Genomic DNA, 15,549 nt, shown 5'->3' with positions numbered 1-15,549 from the left:
GTAGTCTTTTTTACAATTCCATAAAGGAATCGAATGCCAGAATAATTTCTCACATTATCTTTTTTGACAATTCCGTTGAGGAATCGAATGCCAGATTAAGTCCTCACATTAATCTTTTTCACAATTGCCCAAGGAATCGAATACCCGAATTAGTCCCCACTTTCGTCTTTTCCAATCACATACTACGTTGGGATTCTCTGTCGTACTACGTTGTCTCTCTCATGCATTCGTCTCATAATCTTCTGCTAAGAAAGTTCTTCCATTTTCATTATTTACTCCATTTCAAATTACACCTGCCTGTATTGTTTAGTTTCTTCATCACAGAACCTTCTTTTTCTTTATTAATCTACTTTGATTTACTTCTAAAAGAGAAAAACTTGGAACTGAAAACCAGAAAATAAAACAAAAACATTTCGTTCTATCAATTTCGTTGTTTTCTTGTCTCTTGATTTCATTTTCTGCCAATTTCAACTTCCTGTTGATCGGTTTTACTTGAAAAGGGAAAACAAAAAGCATACATACTTTGTTCAGCTTCATTTACAGACCGATTGTGCTCTGGCATTTTGTAGGCAAAGGAATCTGGAGAGAGAATGTAGAAGGTACGTCTTTTGATTTTTCCTAGTTTTTATTTCCTTCTGCTCTTTATAGGTCTTTTTTAGTTGTTTATGCGAACAAAGCTACGAACCTCTTGTGAATGAACACTGATGAGTCTCCCTGTGAACAAAGCTATGAACTTCTTCCTTGTTTGGTTGTTTCGGGGGGGGGTATCGAGGTGATAAACGTCGTGGGCTCGACGAGGGCTTCGATTTTGATATAAAGATTCGTCGAAATCAGTGACTGAATAGGAACTACTTAACATAGAAAATTAGAGACGGGTTGTAACAATCCTTGTTAATTTCTTTTCTTCAATCTATTTCTCAAATGGGTGTATAATCCATCATATTTTAATTAGCAAGGAAATGGACGATAATTTTTTTATTCTCAATAGATTAGTGAATTAAGACAAACTCTAATTCTCACAAATCGCGAATGACGCTAAGTAGTATGTCATGACCATCAATACTTATTTAATTGGAATTACAATGTAATATAACCTTTCTCTAATATCAGTACTCTATGTCACATTGGTTTAGGCCATCATGTAAGATGCCCCAAGGTTTTAAAAAGCATTAAAGGCTAGTTGGGCGGCGGCATGGCCTAGCACCTAGGTTTCTAGGTGGGGCTTAGGCATATTTTTTGCTTAATTTTAGTTAAATTTATTATATAACATATATATAAATGTCTACTTACACTTAAAATAAATACATAATTGTATCAGGATACATAAATTACAAAATAAAATAACATAATTATAAATTGCTGGAACATATTGAAAACATGAGGACAAATGTATAATAAGTGTTCATCTAAGTATCAAACAAGTATTTTACAATTTATTGAAAAATATAAAAGGGTAAATTACATTTTCATACCTCAGGTTTGGGGCCTATTTCAATTCCTTACAACATTTTCAAAACATTTTACTTTCATACCTTAAGTACTATTTGATCCGTTAAATGCTGACGTGGCTGCCAAATGTCTGCCACGTGGCCCAAAAAAAATAATTTTTTAATTTTTTTTTAAAAAAAACCTAAATCTTCTAAAAAAAAAAAAAAAAAAACCAAAAACAAAAGCTAAACCCTCAACCCCCATCCCTCCCCCCCCCCCCCCCCCCCAAAAAAAAACCCAACTTGCAACCCATAAGAAGAAGAGGAGAGGGGAAAAAAAAAAAACCCATCTTTCATCTTCCTCCCCCTCCTGTCTTCCCCAAACCCACTGTGCACCCACCCTCCACCTCCTCCTCCGCACCCACTACCAGCAACCCAGAAAAAAAAAAAACAAAAAACCCAGAAAAGAAAAGAAAAAAAAAACTGCCCATTTCCATACAACCCAGATCCAGTCTTCCCTAATGAGTGTGGATTTAAGGAGTGGGGTGTGCAGAGGAGGGAAGAGGGTGCGTGCAAGGGTGGGTGTGGAGGGTGGGTGCGCTGGGTTTTTTTTCTTTTTCTTCTTTTTGGGTTGTAGGTTGGGCTCAGGTTGGAAGGGTGAGACGACGGATGAAAGATGATGAGGCTCCGACACCCAAGGGGGTGTTTGACGGGATCTGGGAAGGAGGGTGTGCAGGATCTGGGTTTTCTATTTTTTTCTTTTTTTCGGTTGAAGGTTTACGTATGGGGGGGGGGGGGGGGGGGGGGGGGGGGGTTTCTAGGGGTGATGGGATCTAGTTTTCTAACTTTTTTTTTAAATTAAATTTTTTTTTTTGCCATGTGGCAGACATTTGGCAGCCACATGGCATATATGTGGCAGCCACATCAGCACTTAACGGATCAATGGATGGAAAATGTAACAGAGGTATTATTTTGAAATAAAGTAGTACTTAAGGCATGAAAGTGAAATGTTTTGAAGATGTTGTAAGGAATTGAAATAGGCCCCAAACCTGAGGTATGAAAATGTAATTTACCCAATATAAAATGCCAAATATAATTTATCTATTTTTTGTCTAAGTGAGAATTGCGACTTTGGCGGTTTAGACGAGTGTCTAGGCAGATCTAGGCGCCCTTTTTATTTCTTTTATATGCCTAGAAATTAATCGTGGTGGTGGCCAGCCGTTTAACGCCTAGGCAAGGCCTAAGCGACGCTAGGTGAGGACTTTTAGAACACTGCATTTGCCTAAAGTTATCCACCTATGATTTCGTCAAATATGGTTGTCATCTGTCATTGATTTATTCTTTTTTTTTTTTTGGTCAAAAATTGTTTTTCTTAAAGTAAATTTTGGAGGGGTTTCTTTGTTCTCTTATTTTGATTGAAAGATTCTCCATTGGATAAATAAATAAAAAAAAAAAAATTTGGGTACAACGAGACTAAATCTAGACTTTATTGGTTGCAACGCATTGACAACACATGATTGCGGCGACCTTGAGATTTTATATGCAAACGTATAATATAGAAAAAGAGTTGTTATTGACAATTTAAAATATGTATTGTAAGTGGTCATTTACCACAATGATAGGGATGAGTATTGCCCTGACACCAATCATGTTGACTCCCTAATCTAAAAAATTCATCGTTTGCCAAAAAAAAAAAAAAAAAAAAGACAATTTAAAATAAGCATCATGTTGCATGATGCTATATAACCTGTATTATTATCACGCCTCGAATTCGAGGTCAACGAAAAATTAAACCTCGTGCCAGTTGCACGAATAAAAAAAAGTAACAAGAAAATAAACATCTCTTAATTTACATTGCAAAACTTTCTCTACACTTCCCGTGACAGTCGACTACCTTTTCAAGATTCACCTGTTAAATATTCATAAGGGATGAACGGGTGAGCTTAAATACAACAATGCATTTGATACATGGAAGCAATAATAATGTTTGTATGTAATGTTTCCTCTTTACTCTATTTTGTTAACCCATTTAACAGATAAATCCATTTCTCATTTCATTAATCATCTTGTCAAACTCTCAGTCCCCAAATCTAAAATCCGATTTGATCATTTGATCAGACTTTAACAAAAAATTGTTGAGATTAAATTTTCAAGATATGACATAGGGTACAACAGTAAATACATTATAATCTTAATTTATTTTGTTATTTTTCTTCGCGACATCTTCAGAGAATGTCGTTTGATGATCAAATGCAAAATTTCAACAAGACAAAGGAAGCCATCAAGGCTAAGATTGGGGCAGAGGCTGCAGCCAAGCTTTGCAGTGAAGCCATCTACTCTTTGAAAAATAAGTAAAGGATTATAATTAGGCAAACAACATTGATCAAAATCAAGGAAAATTGTGAACCATTAAGATTATTAACAATAAAAAATTTAAAAATAATGTGTATGATTCTAATTCGCGTGTTTATTAACAACTACGGAGTTATGATATTATCATGGGAGGATAGTTTATTCATACAAGTTGTGTGACATCCCACATCGCCCAGGGGAGTGATCCTTAAATGTATATTCCCATCTCTACCTAGCACGAGGCCTTTTGGGAGCTCACTGGCTTCGGGTTCCATAGGAACTCCGAAGTTAAGCGAGAAGGGGGCTAGAGCAATCCCATGATGGGTGACCCACTGGGAAGTTACTCGTGAATTCCCAAAAACAAAACCGTGAGGGAATGGTAAGCCCAAAGCGGACAATATCGTGCTACGGTGGTGGAGCGGGCCCGGGAAGTGGTCCCACCCGGGCCGGGATGTGACAAATTGGTATCAGAGCCAATCCCTGGCCGGAAATGTGCCAACGAGGACGTCAGACCCCTAAGGGGGGTGGATTGTGACATCCCACATCGCCCAGGGGAGTGATCCTTATATGTATATTCCCATCCTTACCTAGCACGAGGCCTTTTGGGAGCTCACTGGCTTCGGGTTCCGTAGGAACTCCGAAGTTAAGTGAGAAGGGGGCTAGAGCAATCCCATGATGGGTGACCCACTGGGAAGTTGCTCGTGAGTTCCCAAAAACAAAACCGTGAGGGAATGGTAAGCCCAAAACGGACAATATCGTGCTACGGTGGTGGAGCGGGCCCGGGAAGTGATCCGCCCCGGGCCGGGATGTGACAAGTTGTTATTGGGTAAGAGGAGCTCTTGCTTATTTTTAAGCAGACAAGCTTTGTTCTTCTTCATATTCCCGTTCCTTTTCATAACAAGTAAACATGACGGACAATCAACTTTGCTTCATCCAGTTTCAATTAAATAATTAAAGTTTCTGAGTTAGGGACTGGCTGGGCATGTGTTTTGGAGCAAAAGATTGCGAAGTATGTGTATCTGTTTGAAGAATATCGATGTGTCAGACCAAAAAAATTAAATATATTGTGCTTATTGAAATGTTATTAGGAGAGCTTATTGAAATGTTATTAGGAGAGCAATTTATATTACACGAGTAATACTATCATTATAACATCTCATGCCAAATTCAAAGACAATAATAAGTTTTTGTCTACATAACATTATGACGTTGATACAGGATGTCGCAGTGACAATATACACGTATTATCTAAGCTCTTCTCGTGATTAAACACCAATAAAAAAATGTGTGGAAAGGAAAAATCAAATGCATTGGGCCTATTGTCGTTGTCACATTGCAGATGTTGAACCAAAATCATGCACCGTCGCGGACGAAGAGGTATGTAAGTCCAACCACCTACAAGAAAGCAAACAATTGTGATTAACTCATGGTACCGGTGTGGTACCTGCCAAAAGCTCTTCGACTGTCAAATCAGAAAGCAATATGAAGACTTAAATAGTGGACGAGAAAATATAGAGTATGCATGCGTAGATTGCATTTACCAGAGATGTGCCATAGATAAGGGTATTTATACTAGTTGAGATAGAAACCTTATAAAATAATGATTTCGTATTAAACTATGAGAATCCAAGAGGATATCTAAGACTAAATATTGTTTCTTTTTAGGAGTGTGATTACTTGCGGCACACACCAATCCATAAATCGCAAGAATCTCCAAGAATATAGGAAACCTGTCTGATCCCCAATCGGATCAACTTTCTATGTCTTACGAAACAAGAATAGTCGATCTTAGTGAAGTCCAGAATAGTTGATCTTTGCGAAGTTGGTAGACTTCATCTCCCTTTTCGGAGTTCAGCAAGATGTGGTGGCAACCCTAGTTCGTTTAAGCAACTTAATCCAATTGGAGTTGTCGAGTCTATGACCAAAATTTTGAGGTATGCATATTTTCATTTGTCTTATTCTGGCCCTAGAAAATTCATTGTCCCACAAATGCCCTATCTGAAAAGACGTTCTGCTTGTGAATGGATCTTTATCCAAAGACTGCGCCTTTCGGCGTAAATCGGAGTACATACCATTTAGTATTCTTTGACACATGGCAATCTAGTCTTGCTAACGTTGTGAGGTAGTAGAGACATTCCGGTCTCAGGCATGTGATCTCTAAAGTTGTGCCATAGAGATAACAATGATGAGAGATGTCACTTTGCGTGTATACGAAAAACGAGGAGATGCTTTTATGTTACTGATTGATTTTGGTCTTCGAATGCATAGGTTTTGAGGCGAGACGATCCAGATTCAAGGGTGAGATGATTTCAAAAAATCCTGTCAATAACTCAGATTTTTTACTTCATTTTCTTCATGCTTATAATTCACCCTTAAATGCAAAAAACCCTCTGACTATTTTGAAAATTTCTAAACTCCTCCCAAACTTCAACTTGTCTAACTTTCCTCTCTATCTTTCTGTCAAAGAAATGGCATCTTCCAGTGTTTAACCTGCACCGACAACCATCTATAACTCCTACTTCAAACCTCTGATGATCATAATTCACAATAAGGAGGAATGTGATTCACTTTTCAAGGTTTGATAGAATCTGGTGAACAATTGCAAAATCCAATATGAAGCCAGTGAAAACGTCTTCTCCCTTCTGTCGAATTCTTCCTTATACCAGGATCCACCCCCAGTACATAGATTTGGGTCTGAAATTCCTCATTTCAGACTTGACAAAAGAAGTGCTGATTTTCTACAACCTTTCCTTATGCAATCTTACGTTGACGTTTCACCTGATCATCACCAGCTATGAGCTTCTGGATAAATTGTATGGGACGTAGTTCAGAATTCAAGAATTCTATGTCTTGTAACCATGCCGAAGAGCTCTAGTGTTCATTATTTCTTCCAATCCAGGCCTAGTTATATGTTGGACACATACATTACCAATTTCCAGAAGCATGACAAAGATTGGAGCAAGGATGTGCTAATTGTCGATGAAGATTAGGAAGGTAAGATCTCCAGAGTGAGGGTGCGAAACACGCCATCGATGGACTTGAAGTGCGACAACAACATTAAAAAATTCAGATGAAAAAGTGATCGAATTAAGATGAAAAAGTGCCTATCTGAAACTTGCTCTGAAACTTGCCTTCATGCATTGATCGAATTAAGATGAAAAAGTGACTATCTTTGTCCGAAATGTCCTTCAGATATTAATGTCAGTCCGACATGTTTCAATTGCCTTGTAGGGTAAGTAGTAATGATTGTTAACATTTTCAGAAGATTAAACTAAGTGTTGCATGAGAAGTTGAGCATGACTTTGGTTTTGTTTATTCTTTCACCCTGCCCCATTCCAGGTCTAAGGATTTTAATAAGTGAAATGGGTAACCAAGGAGGGATTTCCTTACTAGTTGAAATTGCATGTCCATTCCTAGTGAACCTTAAACCGGTTTGTTAGGAATTTAGTCACTTGTACGTGGGATGAGCAACATCTCAAGAATCCTTCTGTTAGACCCTTGTATAACCCTTGTATGCATTGGACCTAAGCATTTCCGAATCTGATTACACTTATATGACTTTGCTAAGCTACTTTGTGAGTTAGATCTCCATTAGAATAATAGTCCATCTTAATAATTTCCTAGTCTGGATGCCTCATTCAGACCTACTTTAGGCACGGGATCGCTGCAAAATGTACTTAATTTAGTATGCTGGTCTGGGATAGAAGTAATCGAACTATGAGGGTGGAGTTTAAGGCCACTACTTGGGTGATTTTTGGATCGCCCTTCTGACTATTCCCTCGAATGGCCAAAGCTTAGGGTTGACTATGTAGCCCCCAACCCTTAGGTTGCATAAAATTTTTGGAAGTCGGATAATGCACTAAAGTTTATCGGGCAAAAAAGTCATGTCCTAATTTCAGTAGTCCACCTAACATAACCACACTAAATACGGCTCGAGCCTCCCTGTCTGCTAACTGGAACACAACATAATGACCTATAGGAGACTCCTTTAACAATAACACTTTGAAGTTTTTAGGCTTGAACTCTTGCATAGTTTTCAAAGTGGTGTGATATGTGGGATGTTAGGGTATTCCCTGTATAGCAAAAAGATAAAAACAAACAAAAGTCATGCGACCATCAAACTATATTCTAATTATAAAAGAATGGGGGTTTAATGAAGGGTGTGATTGAATCTGTGTTGGATTGCCTATATATCTTTGGACTTGGAGAATCAAATTACAGGTGCAGTGCTATGAAAATATGACACAATGTATGTACCTTGACTTAAGCAAGCTTTGGAGGTACTTCTCCATATCTACGCGTAGACGGACGTCATTGAAATTCTTTGCTGTTGAATCCATGATGGATGGCCTACATATCAACTCATGTCAAACAATAATCAAATCACGTGTTGTTCGTTAGAGGTTCTTAGTAATACCACCGGAGCTTGGCGATATTCCATCTCTTGGTGATAGGATGTTATGCCTCAATCCCAAGAAATGTCCAAGATCAACACGTGACATTAACATGTACTTGTTCCTGTATCATGGGTCGCCTTTAAGGCATGGTCAAAACATAGTCAATAGTTGAACATTGAAGTAACTTTTCTCTTATATCATGGTTGTATCTAACCTTTGTGTTAGACTGACTACGTACCCTAAGATAGGATCAAGTCATTCGTAGTTCACAATATAATCGATCAACAACATAAAATTTCCATGAACCAACAATGCACAACATTAATCTTTAACCACATTGATCAACCAATCGAATCAAAATCATTTATAAAACCGTACTTTAAAAATTATAAATAAACTAGCTAGAAATCCCAAAGTAATCATTCAGACGTCCATCGTCCTTTCTAAATTAGTTCACAACGATTCTCAATCTTTTGTTTATAAACATTTTGAAAACTAGGGCTAAAGCGACACAGTTTGGTCGAAGCCTACAACTTTTATGATTTTACATTCTAGACCGACTCAAAGGAGCCGTAAAGATTTCTCAGGACTTAATTCTAGACCAACTCAATAGAAACAAATAGCAAAAGGGATTCAGACCATTTAACTGAATCCAGACGAAACAGGGTATTAGACCACTTAACGGAACCCTAGCAAAACACGATTTCAGACCACTTAACAAAACCGACACTAGAACGGATTCCAAACCACTCAATGGAATCCAAAAAAAAAACATAATTCCATACCACTCAATGGAATCGAAAGGAATCAGGGTATCCGGACCACTTAACGGAACCCCAACAGGACACGGTTTCGGACCACAATCAACGGAACCGACACGAGAAGGGATTCTAGACCACTCAATGGAACCCGAACAAAACATGATTCTGGACCACTCAACGAAATTGAGACGAAGTAGGGTATCCAGACCACTCAACGGAACCCCAAAGGGACATGGTTCCAGACCACTCAACGAAATCGGCAAGGGAAAAGATTCTGGACCACTCAATGGAATTCAAATAGAACACAATTCTAGACTCCATAATGGAAAGGAAGTAGGGTATCCAAACCACTGAACTGAAACCCAACAAGATACGATTCCGAACCACTCAACTGAACCGACAAGAGAAGGAATTCTAGACCACTCAACGGAATCTGAACATAACACAATTCCGAACCACTCAATGGCATCTAGAAGAAGCAGGGTATCCAGACCACTCAACGAAACCCCATATAAACACGATTCTGGACCACTCAGCAAAACTAACACGATAAGGGATTCTGGACCACTCAACGAGATTAGAACATAGCATAATTCCTGTTGTCCTAGGGGTTAAGGTCAATGTCCAATTCCTTGTAGCTCGTTTCTTAAACCCTAGGTTGTGGTTGCTTTGCAGTCTTCTCCTTCAAAGCAATGGAGCTCCGTTCTCCTTTTTATGCTTTCCACAATGCAGGAGTAGGCTATGACATGATCAATTTTGATTTCTTTTATTCCATTAGGTGCAATATATTAGAGCAGCTGATGATACGATGATGGGATTGCCATCATCCTATGTAGCCAATTTCGCCTAGGATGGTGTTATGCGGGAGTTTGGCAATCCAAGACATGGATGACTGCCAGCAAATTGTTAGGTTTCCCATGAACTGCTAGTTTAACCATTTTGATTGATTGGACTGGAGTACCCTCAAAGGTATGTAAAGTAGTCTTACTCCAATTGATGTTATCCATAATCCTAATCTTCTATACTGCTTCTTTGAAGAAGATGTTAACTCAAATCCGTTATCTATTAGTACTCGGCTGACCATTGCATTCAAATCTAAATTTTATCACCAAAGCATCATCATGAGGGGAGCGCACATCTTCTAAGTTTTGATCTGAGAACATCAAGATATTGGAATATATCATAAGCGGTTTATTGATGGAAGCAACCATCCTTGGCATTTTGCATGTAGCCTTCCTTTCTTTTCTATTGTTGCCCAGATTCTCCTGCTTCTTATAGCTGTCATCCCACATAGTAATGTCATTGACCATGTCAAAGCATCCTGCTAGAGTGATATAATCATATTTTTTCTTGTTTAGCTTTTGGGACAGAGGTGAATGAATGTAAAGGCCTTGCTTGAAAGCCATCATAGCAAGCTTGTCATCTGGTTTCTCAACATCCACCAACTTCGCGTAGAATCGCTTTAGGTAATTCATGAGAATCTCGTTCTTGCATTAAGGCTTCATGCGGAATACAGCCTCATGGTGCTTACGAACATTATGATATACGAAGAATGTATTCGTGAAGGTGTTGACGAGAGTTTCGAAATTGTCGATTAAGAGGGATAGCAATTCCAAGAACCACCTTATGGCAAGCCCCTCCATAGTGGATGGGAACATCTTGCACATGCATGCATCGTTGTTGCTGTACAGGGTCATAGCGTTCTGATAATGCATGATGTGGTGGTCTGGATTTGAGTATAAGTAAAATTTTCCCGAGGCAACGACCCTGGTGAGAACTCTGTTGGGGAGTTGATTCTGAACATCTATCGGAGCATTCCTAAGGTTATTACGATTCAGCAGTCCACACCGCTTTTGGTCTTTAGATGACTCCGAATTGTCGAAGTTGAGATGCCTAGGCTTTACACAAGAGCCTCTTACAGTGTCTAAAGGATCGAGATTGCGCTAAACTCGGATCCCACCTGAGTGGTATGACTAACAGTCCCGCCATCATGTCGTTCCTGTGCGGTTCAAATCAGTAATTAATGCTGGGGTCAGAGCGAGGGTCATCATTATGGATTGTCCATCCTGAATTATTGTATTCAGGTTTCCAAGTCCAAAGATAGGGACTTGGGTTTGCGGAGTAGTTGAGAGAGAAACATTTTAGGATAGTGCATCCGTATTAAACCGAAAGAATCCAAGAGGATATCTAGGACTAAATATTGTTTCTTCTTAGGAGTGTGATTACTTGTGATGCATGCCAATCCCTAAATTGTAGGAACCTCGAAGAATATAGGAAACTTGTATGATTCTAATCGGATCAAGTTTCCGTGTCTTGCGGGACCAAGAATCTCAGGTAAAATCAGTGGACTTCACCTACCTTTCCCGAGTTTAGTAGGATGCGGTGGCATCACTTGTACCAAAAAGAAAATGCTAGAGCATTTTTACACATGTATCTTGAATGATTTTCACATACTAAGCCTCTTGCATGCTCCTCTTTGTTTTTTGCCATAAAATAAAATAAAAACAAGAGCCAAAATTAAACAGAAGTGTCTAAAAAGCTAAAATGAAAATGTAATGTATGGAAGTCTACTTCCGACCGTTACATGAGAAAAGGGAATACTTTTGCATTTTTTTTTTTAATTAGCCATGTGAAGGTTGAACCTTTGAAGGTCAATATGGTCACTGAATCTTCAAAAGAACTTCCCCTGTAAGCTAAGCTATGAACAGTGAATACGAATCTCCCTTTTTTTACCGTTAAAAGGGATTACTTTTGTGTTTACCCTATAATTTCCATCTCTTTCTTGTAATGTATGGATAGTCTTACTTCCTTTTTTTCTGTTTTTCTGAAACTGATCATATCAACTTTTCTCTCCATTGAAGTAGGTTTTGGAAGTGAATGAATGAGTGAGACAATGTCTGCTTCCGACTGTTTCATGGATACTGTGTTTTCTTGGTCACTTGAAGACATTTTCAATGAGAATCTGTACATAAACCAGGTTTTTTCTTCCACTTTTAGTATTAAATTTCATTTTTTTAGATTTATCTTGTTTTTCTTCAAATTTTGATGAGATTGCTACTGCAGCTTTTGTCTTAAGATGTTAAGACCCAAAAAATTAAAACTTTATACAACCTTGAGAAATAATTCAATGAGTAAGGTTTTTGATTTTCAAGGTAGTAGTTTTTTCTTTACTGGCCTTGACTCAGACAGGGAAAGCCCATTTTTGTTTTCTAATTCTTCCGCATCTATACAAGTGTTTTGTAGCCCAATTAGTTAAGAGCGTTCACCCTACACCGCGCGTTCGGTTTTCACTTCCCCATTATCTTTGTGTGTGTGTGTGTGTGTGTGTGTACATAAACCAGGTTTTTTCTTCCACTTCCCCCATTTTCTAGGTGGGGATCTGTACATAAACCAGGTTTTTTCTTCCACTTTTGGTATTAAATTTCATTTTTTTAGATTTATCTTGTTTTTCTTCAAATTTTGATGAGATTGCTACTGCAGCTTTTGTCTTAAGATGTTAAGACCCAAAAAATTAAAACTTTATACAACCTTGAGAAATAATTCAATGAGTAAGGTTTTTTATTTTCAAGGTAGTAGTTTTTTCTTTACTGGCCTTGACTCAGACAGGGAAAACCCGTTTTTGTTTTCTAATTCTTCCGCATCTATACAAGTGTTTTGTAGTCCAATTAGTTAAGAGCGTTCACCCTACACCGCGCGTTCGGTTTTCACTTCCCCCATTATCTTTGTGTGTGTGTGTGTGTGTGTGTGTACATAAACCAGGTTTTTTCTTCCACTTCCCCCATTTTCTAGGTGGGGATCTGTACATAAACCACGTTTTTACTTCCACTTTTAGTATTAAATTTCATTTTTTTAGATTTATCTTGTTTTTCTTCAAATTTTGATGAGATTGCTACTGCAGCTTTTGTCTTAAGATGTTAAGACCCAAAAAATTAAAACTTTATACAACCTTGAGAAATAATTCAATGAGTAAGGTTTTTTATTTTCAAGGTAGTAGTTTTTTCTTTACTGGCCTTGACTCAGACAGGGAAAGCCCGTTTTTGTTTTCTAATTCTTCCGCATCTATACAAGTGTTTTGTAGCCCAATTAGTTAAGAGTGTTCACCCTACACCGCGCATTCGGTTTTCACTTCCCCCATTTACTTTGTGTGTGTGTGTGTGTGTGTAATATCTTCAGCCTCTATTACCATATAAGTTTACTTGTAATATGCAGTCTTAAGCTAGTGGTACTCAACCACTGGAGTTGGTTAAGTAAATATTTATGCGGTGGCTAAAGCACTCGCTTCCAACGACTGTGAATGCAATATATTTGAGCTTCTATGGTTTCCTCATGCAATGTCATCATCTGTAGATTTATCAACAAACTTATTCTGAACTTCTACTTTTCTAGGTGGAGAAGATTCCTCAATCATTTGATTCAGTTGGGCGTTATTTTGGGTCCTATTCATTTCCTTTATTAGAGGAAACTCGTGCACAGGTGCAGTCGAGTATGGAAACTATTGACAGAGCACCATTTGCTAAAGTAGTTGTTTTTGAAGAATCCGAGTCCAATTTGGATGATACAAGGACATATAGTATCATGGTTGATAAGTGGCAAAACAGGCAAAGAGAACGTGGAAGGGAACCATACAAAACTTTGCCTGGGGATCTTTTTGTCTTAGCAGATGCGAAACCCGAAACTGATTCTGATTTACGAAGGGCAGGGAGGTCGTGGACTTTTGTATCAGTCACTAAGATCACGGAAAATAAAATAGAAGATGATATTAATGATGAGAAAATAGAGGCTGAAATAAAAGAGTTTAAAGTCAAGGCATCAAAAAGGATTGAGGTCAAGGATAACATGAGCACTCCGCCATCACTATTTGTTGTTTTCCTTGTGAATTTGACCACTAATCGCAGAATATGGGAAGCATTGCACATGTTCAGAAATCTGAAGATTATCAAGGATGTTCTGTGCACTGATTCTGTGGTAAGACCTTAAGTTCTGTGCATTGCATTCACTGAAATGGGATCTATTCATGGTATGTGAACAATAAATGATGCAAGAGGTAATGTACTGCACTCTACACACTACACAAAATACTCAGCGACGTAACTTTACGCTGTGTATAGTACACTAATAATTTTGATGCAAGCATGATGATTTTTCTTTCATTTTTATCTTTCGATCAAAGTTTCTGTCATGTGCATATGTGTACTGGTCCAATTGTGTACTCTGGATTCTACGGTCTCTCTCGTTCTCCCATCTACTATTCCATTCAGTTTGATCGAATAATTTGTGTTACTATATTTCAACACTGTCATTTATTGTTGGATTTGATTAAATATCTTATGCTTGGCAACAGGCTCAGAAAAACTATCCTCCCTCATATGAAATGGATGCTGACTTTCGGGATAAGTTGTTAGTTGAGAGTTCATCTTCTGGATTGAATGAGTCACAAACTGGGGCAGTTTTGGCCTGTCTTGAAATGTTGTTTTGTGATTCCAAGTCTACTTTGCAACTTATATGGGGTCCACCTGGGACAGGGAAAACTAAATCCACCGCTACTCTGCTGTTGACCCTGTTAAGGATGAATTGTAGGACTCTTGCTTGCGCCCCAACAAATGTTGCAGTAACTGAAGTAGCTTCCCATCTTGTAGAGATGGTGACTAAAGCAGAGTCCAATGCTTGGTTTTGTCCTCTGGGAAAAATTCTTTTATTTGGGAATAAAGAGGGACTCAAAGTTGGTTCTGATATTGAAGATATATATTTGGATCACCGTGTCAAAAGTCTTTTCGAGTGCCTGAGGCCGGTGACAGGTTGGAGTAGTTGCTCATCTTCCATGATTAGGCTTCTTGAGGATTGCATTTCACATTATCATATTTTCTTGAAAAATGAGTTCGCCGAAGTGAAAAAACAAAATGGTGATGGTGAAATGATAGAGAAAGGATATGGAAGTGAGACCGAAGTTAGCAAGGGCCAGTGCAAATCATTTCTTGAATTTTTCAGAGAGAGATTTGTGTCTACTGCATTACCCTTAAAATGTTGTATTTCTACCTTCTGTACCCATATAAGCCAAGATTACATTTCGGCACGTAATTTCCATGACATGATTTCGCTTTCAGGGTTAGTTGATTCCTTTGGAATACTATTGCAAGGTAATGTTGATTCTGAAGCACTGGAAGAGCTTTTCTCTCATTCAGAAGTTGAAGATGTGCTCGAGCCAGTAGACAACAACACATTTCATCTGTACATGAAGAGAAGAGAGTGCCTTTCAGTTTTACATGCCCTTCAGAAATCGATTAGAAGACTTTACCTCCCAGATGTTTGGAACAAAAAATCTATAATGGAGTTTTGTTTTCAAAGAGCTTCCTTAGTATTTTGCACTGCATCTAGTTCGTTTAAGCTGCATAGAGTGAAATTGGAGCCACTGACCATTGTTGTTATCGACGAGGCTGCACAACTGAAAGAGTGTGAGTCAACGATACCCCTGCAACTTCCAGGTGTGAAGCATGCCGTTCTTGTTGGTGATAAGTGTCAGTTACCAGCTATGGTGAAAAGCAATGTACGTTGATGCTTACTTGGTTATATTTATTTAATCATTTCTCTGATTGCAATTTTTCTTTCGACTTATTC

At 38.3% G+C, this 15,549-nt stretch overlaps 1 protein-coding gene across 3 annotated transcripts in view; it reads left to right on the top strand.

The window, feature by feature from the left end:
- Positions 1-245: 245 nt before the first annotated feature.
- Positions 246-15,549, top strand: part of LOC103938123 — a 23,072-nt gene continuing 7,768 nt past the window's right edge. For 2 of the 3 annotated variants that reach the window (XR_007253263.1, XM_009348125.3), the window contains exons 1-4: positions 246-599; positions 11,802-11,914; positions 13,324-13,902; positions 14,279-15,478. Coding sequence is in view for 2 of the 3 variants with exons in the window: in XM_009348125.3 (XP_009346400.3) it covers positions 11,819-11,914; positions 13,324-13,902; positions 14,279-15,478 (1,875 nt within the window). In the remaining variant the exon portion in view is untranslated. Of the gene's footprint in view, positions 600-11,798; positions 11,915-13,323; positions 13,903-14,278; positions 15,479-15,549 lie in introns of all 3 variants that reach the window. The other variant, XM_048570670.1, reaches the window with a different exon arrangement.

Source organism: the organism of the source record quoted next, unplaced genomic scaffold (genome assembly GCF_019419815.1).
Source record: "Pyrus x bretschneideri cultivar Hongxiangsu unplaced genomic scaffold, Pyrus_bretschneideri_v1 Contig54, whole genome shotgun sequence".
Taxonomy (NCBI): Eukaryota; Viridiplantae; Streptophyta; class Magnoliopsida; order Rosales; family Rosaceae; genus Pyrus; species Pyrus x bretschneideri.
The sequence above is the reverse complement of the archived record's forward strand: the minus strand, read 5'-3'. Positions and strand labels throughout refer to the sequence as shown.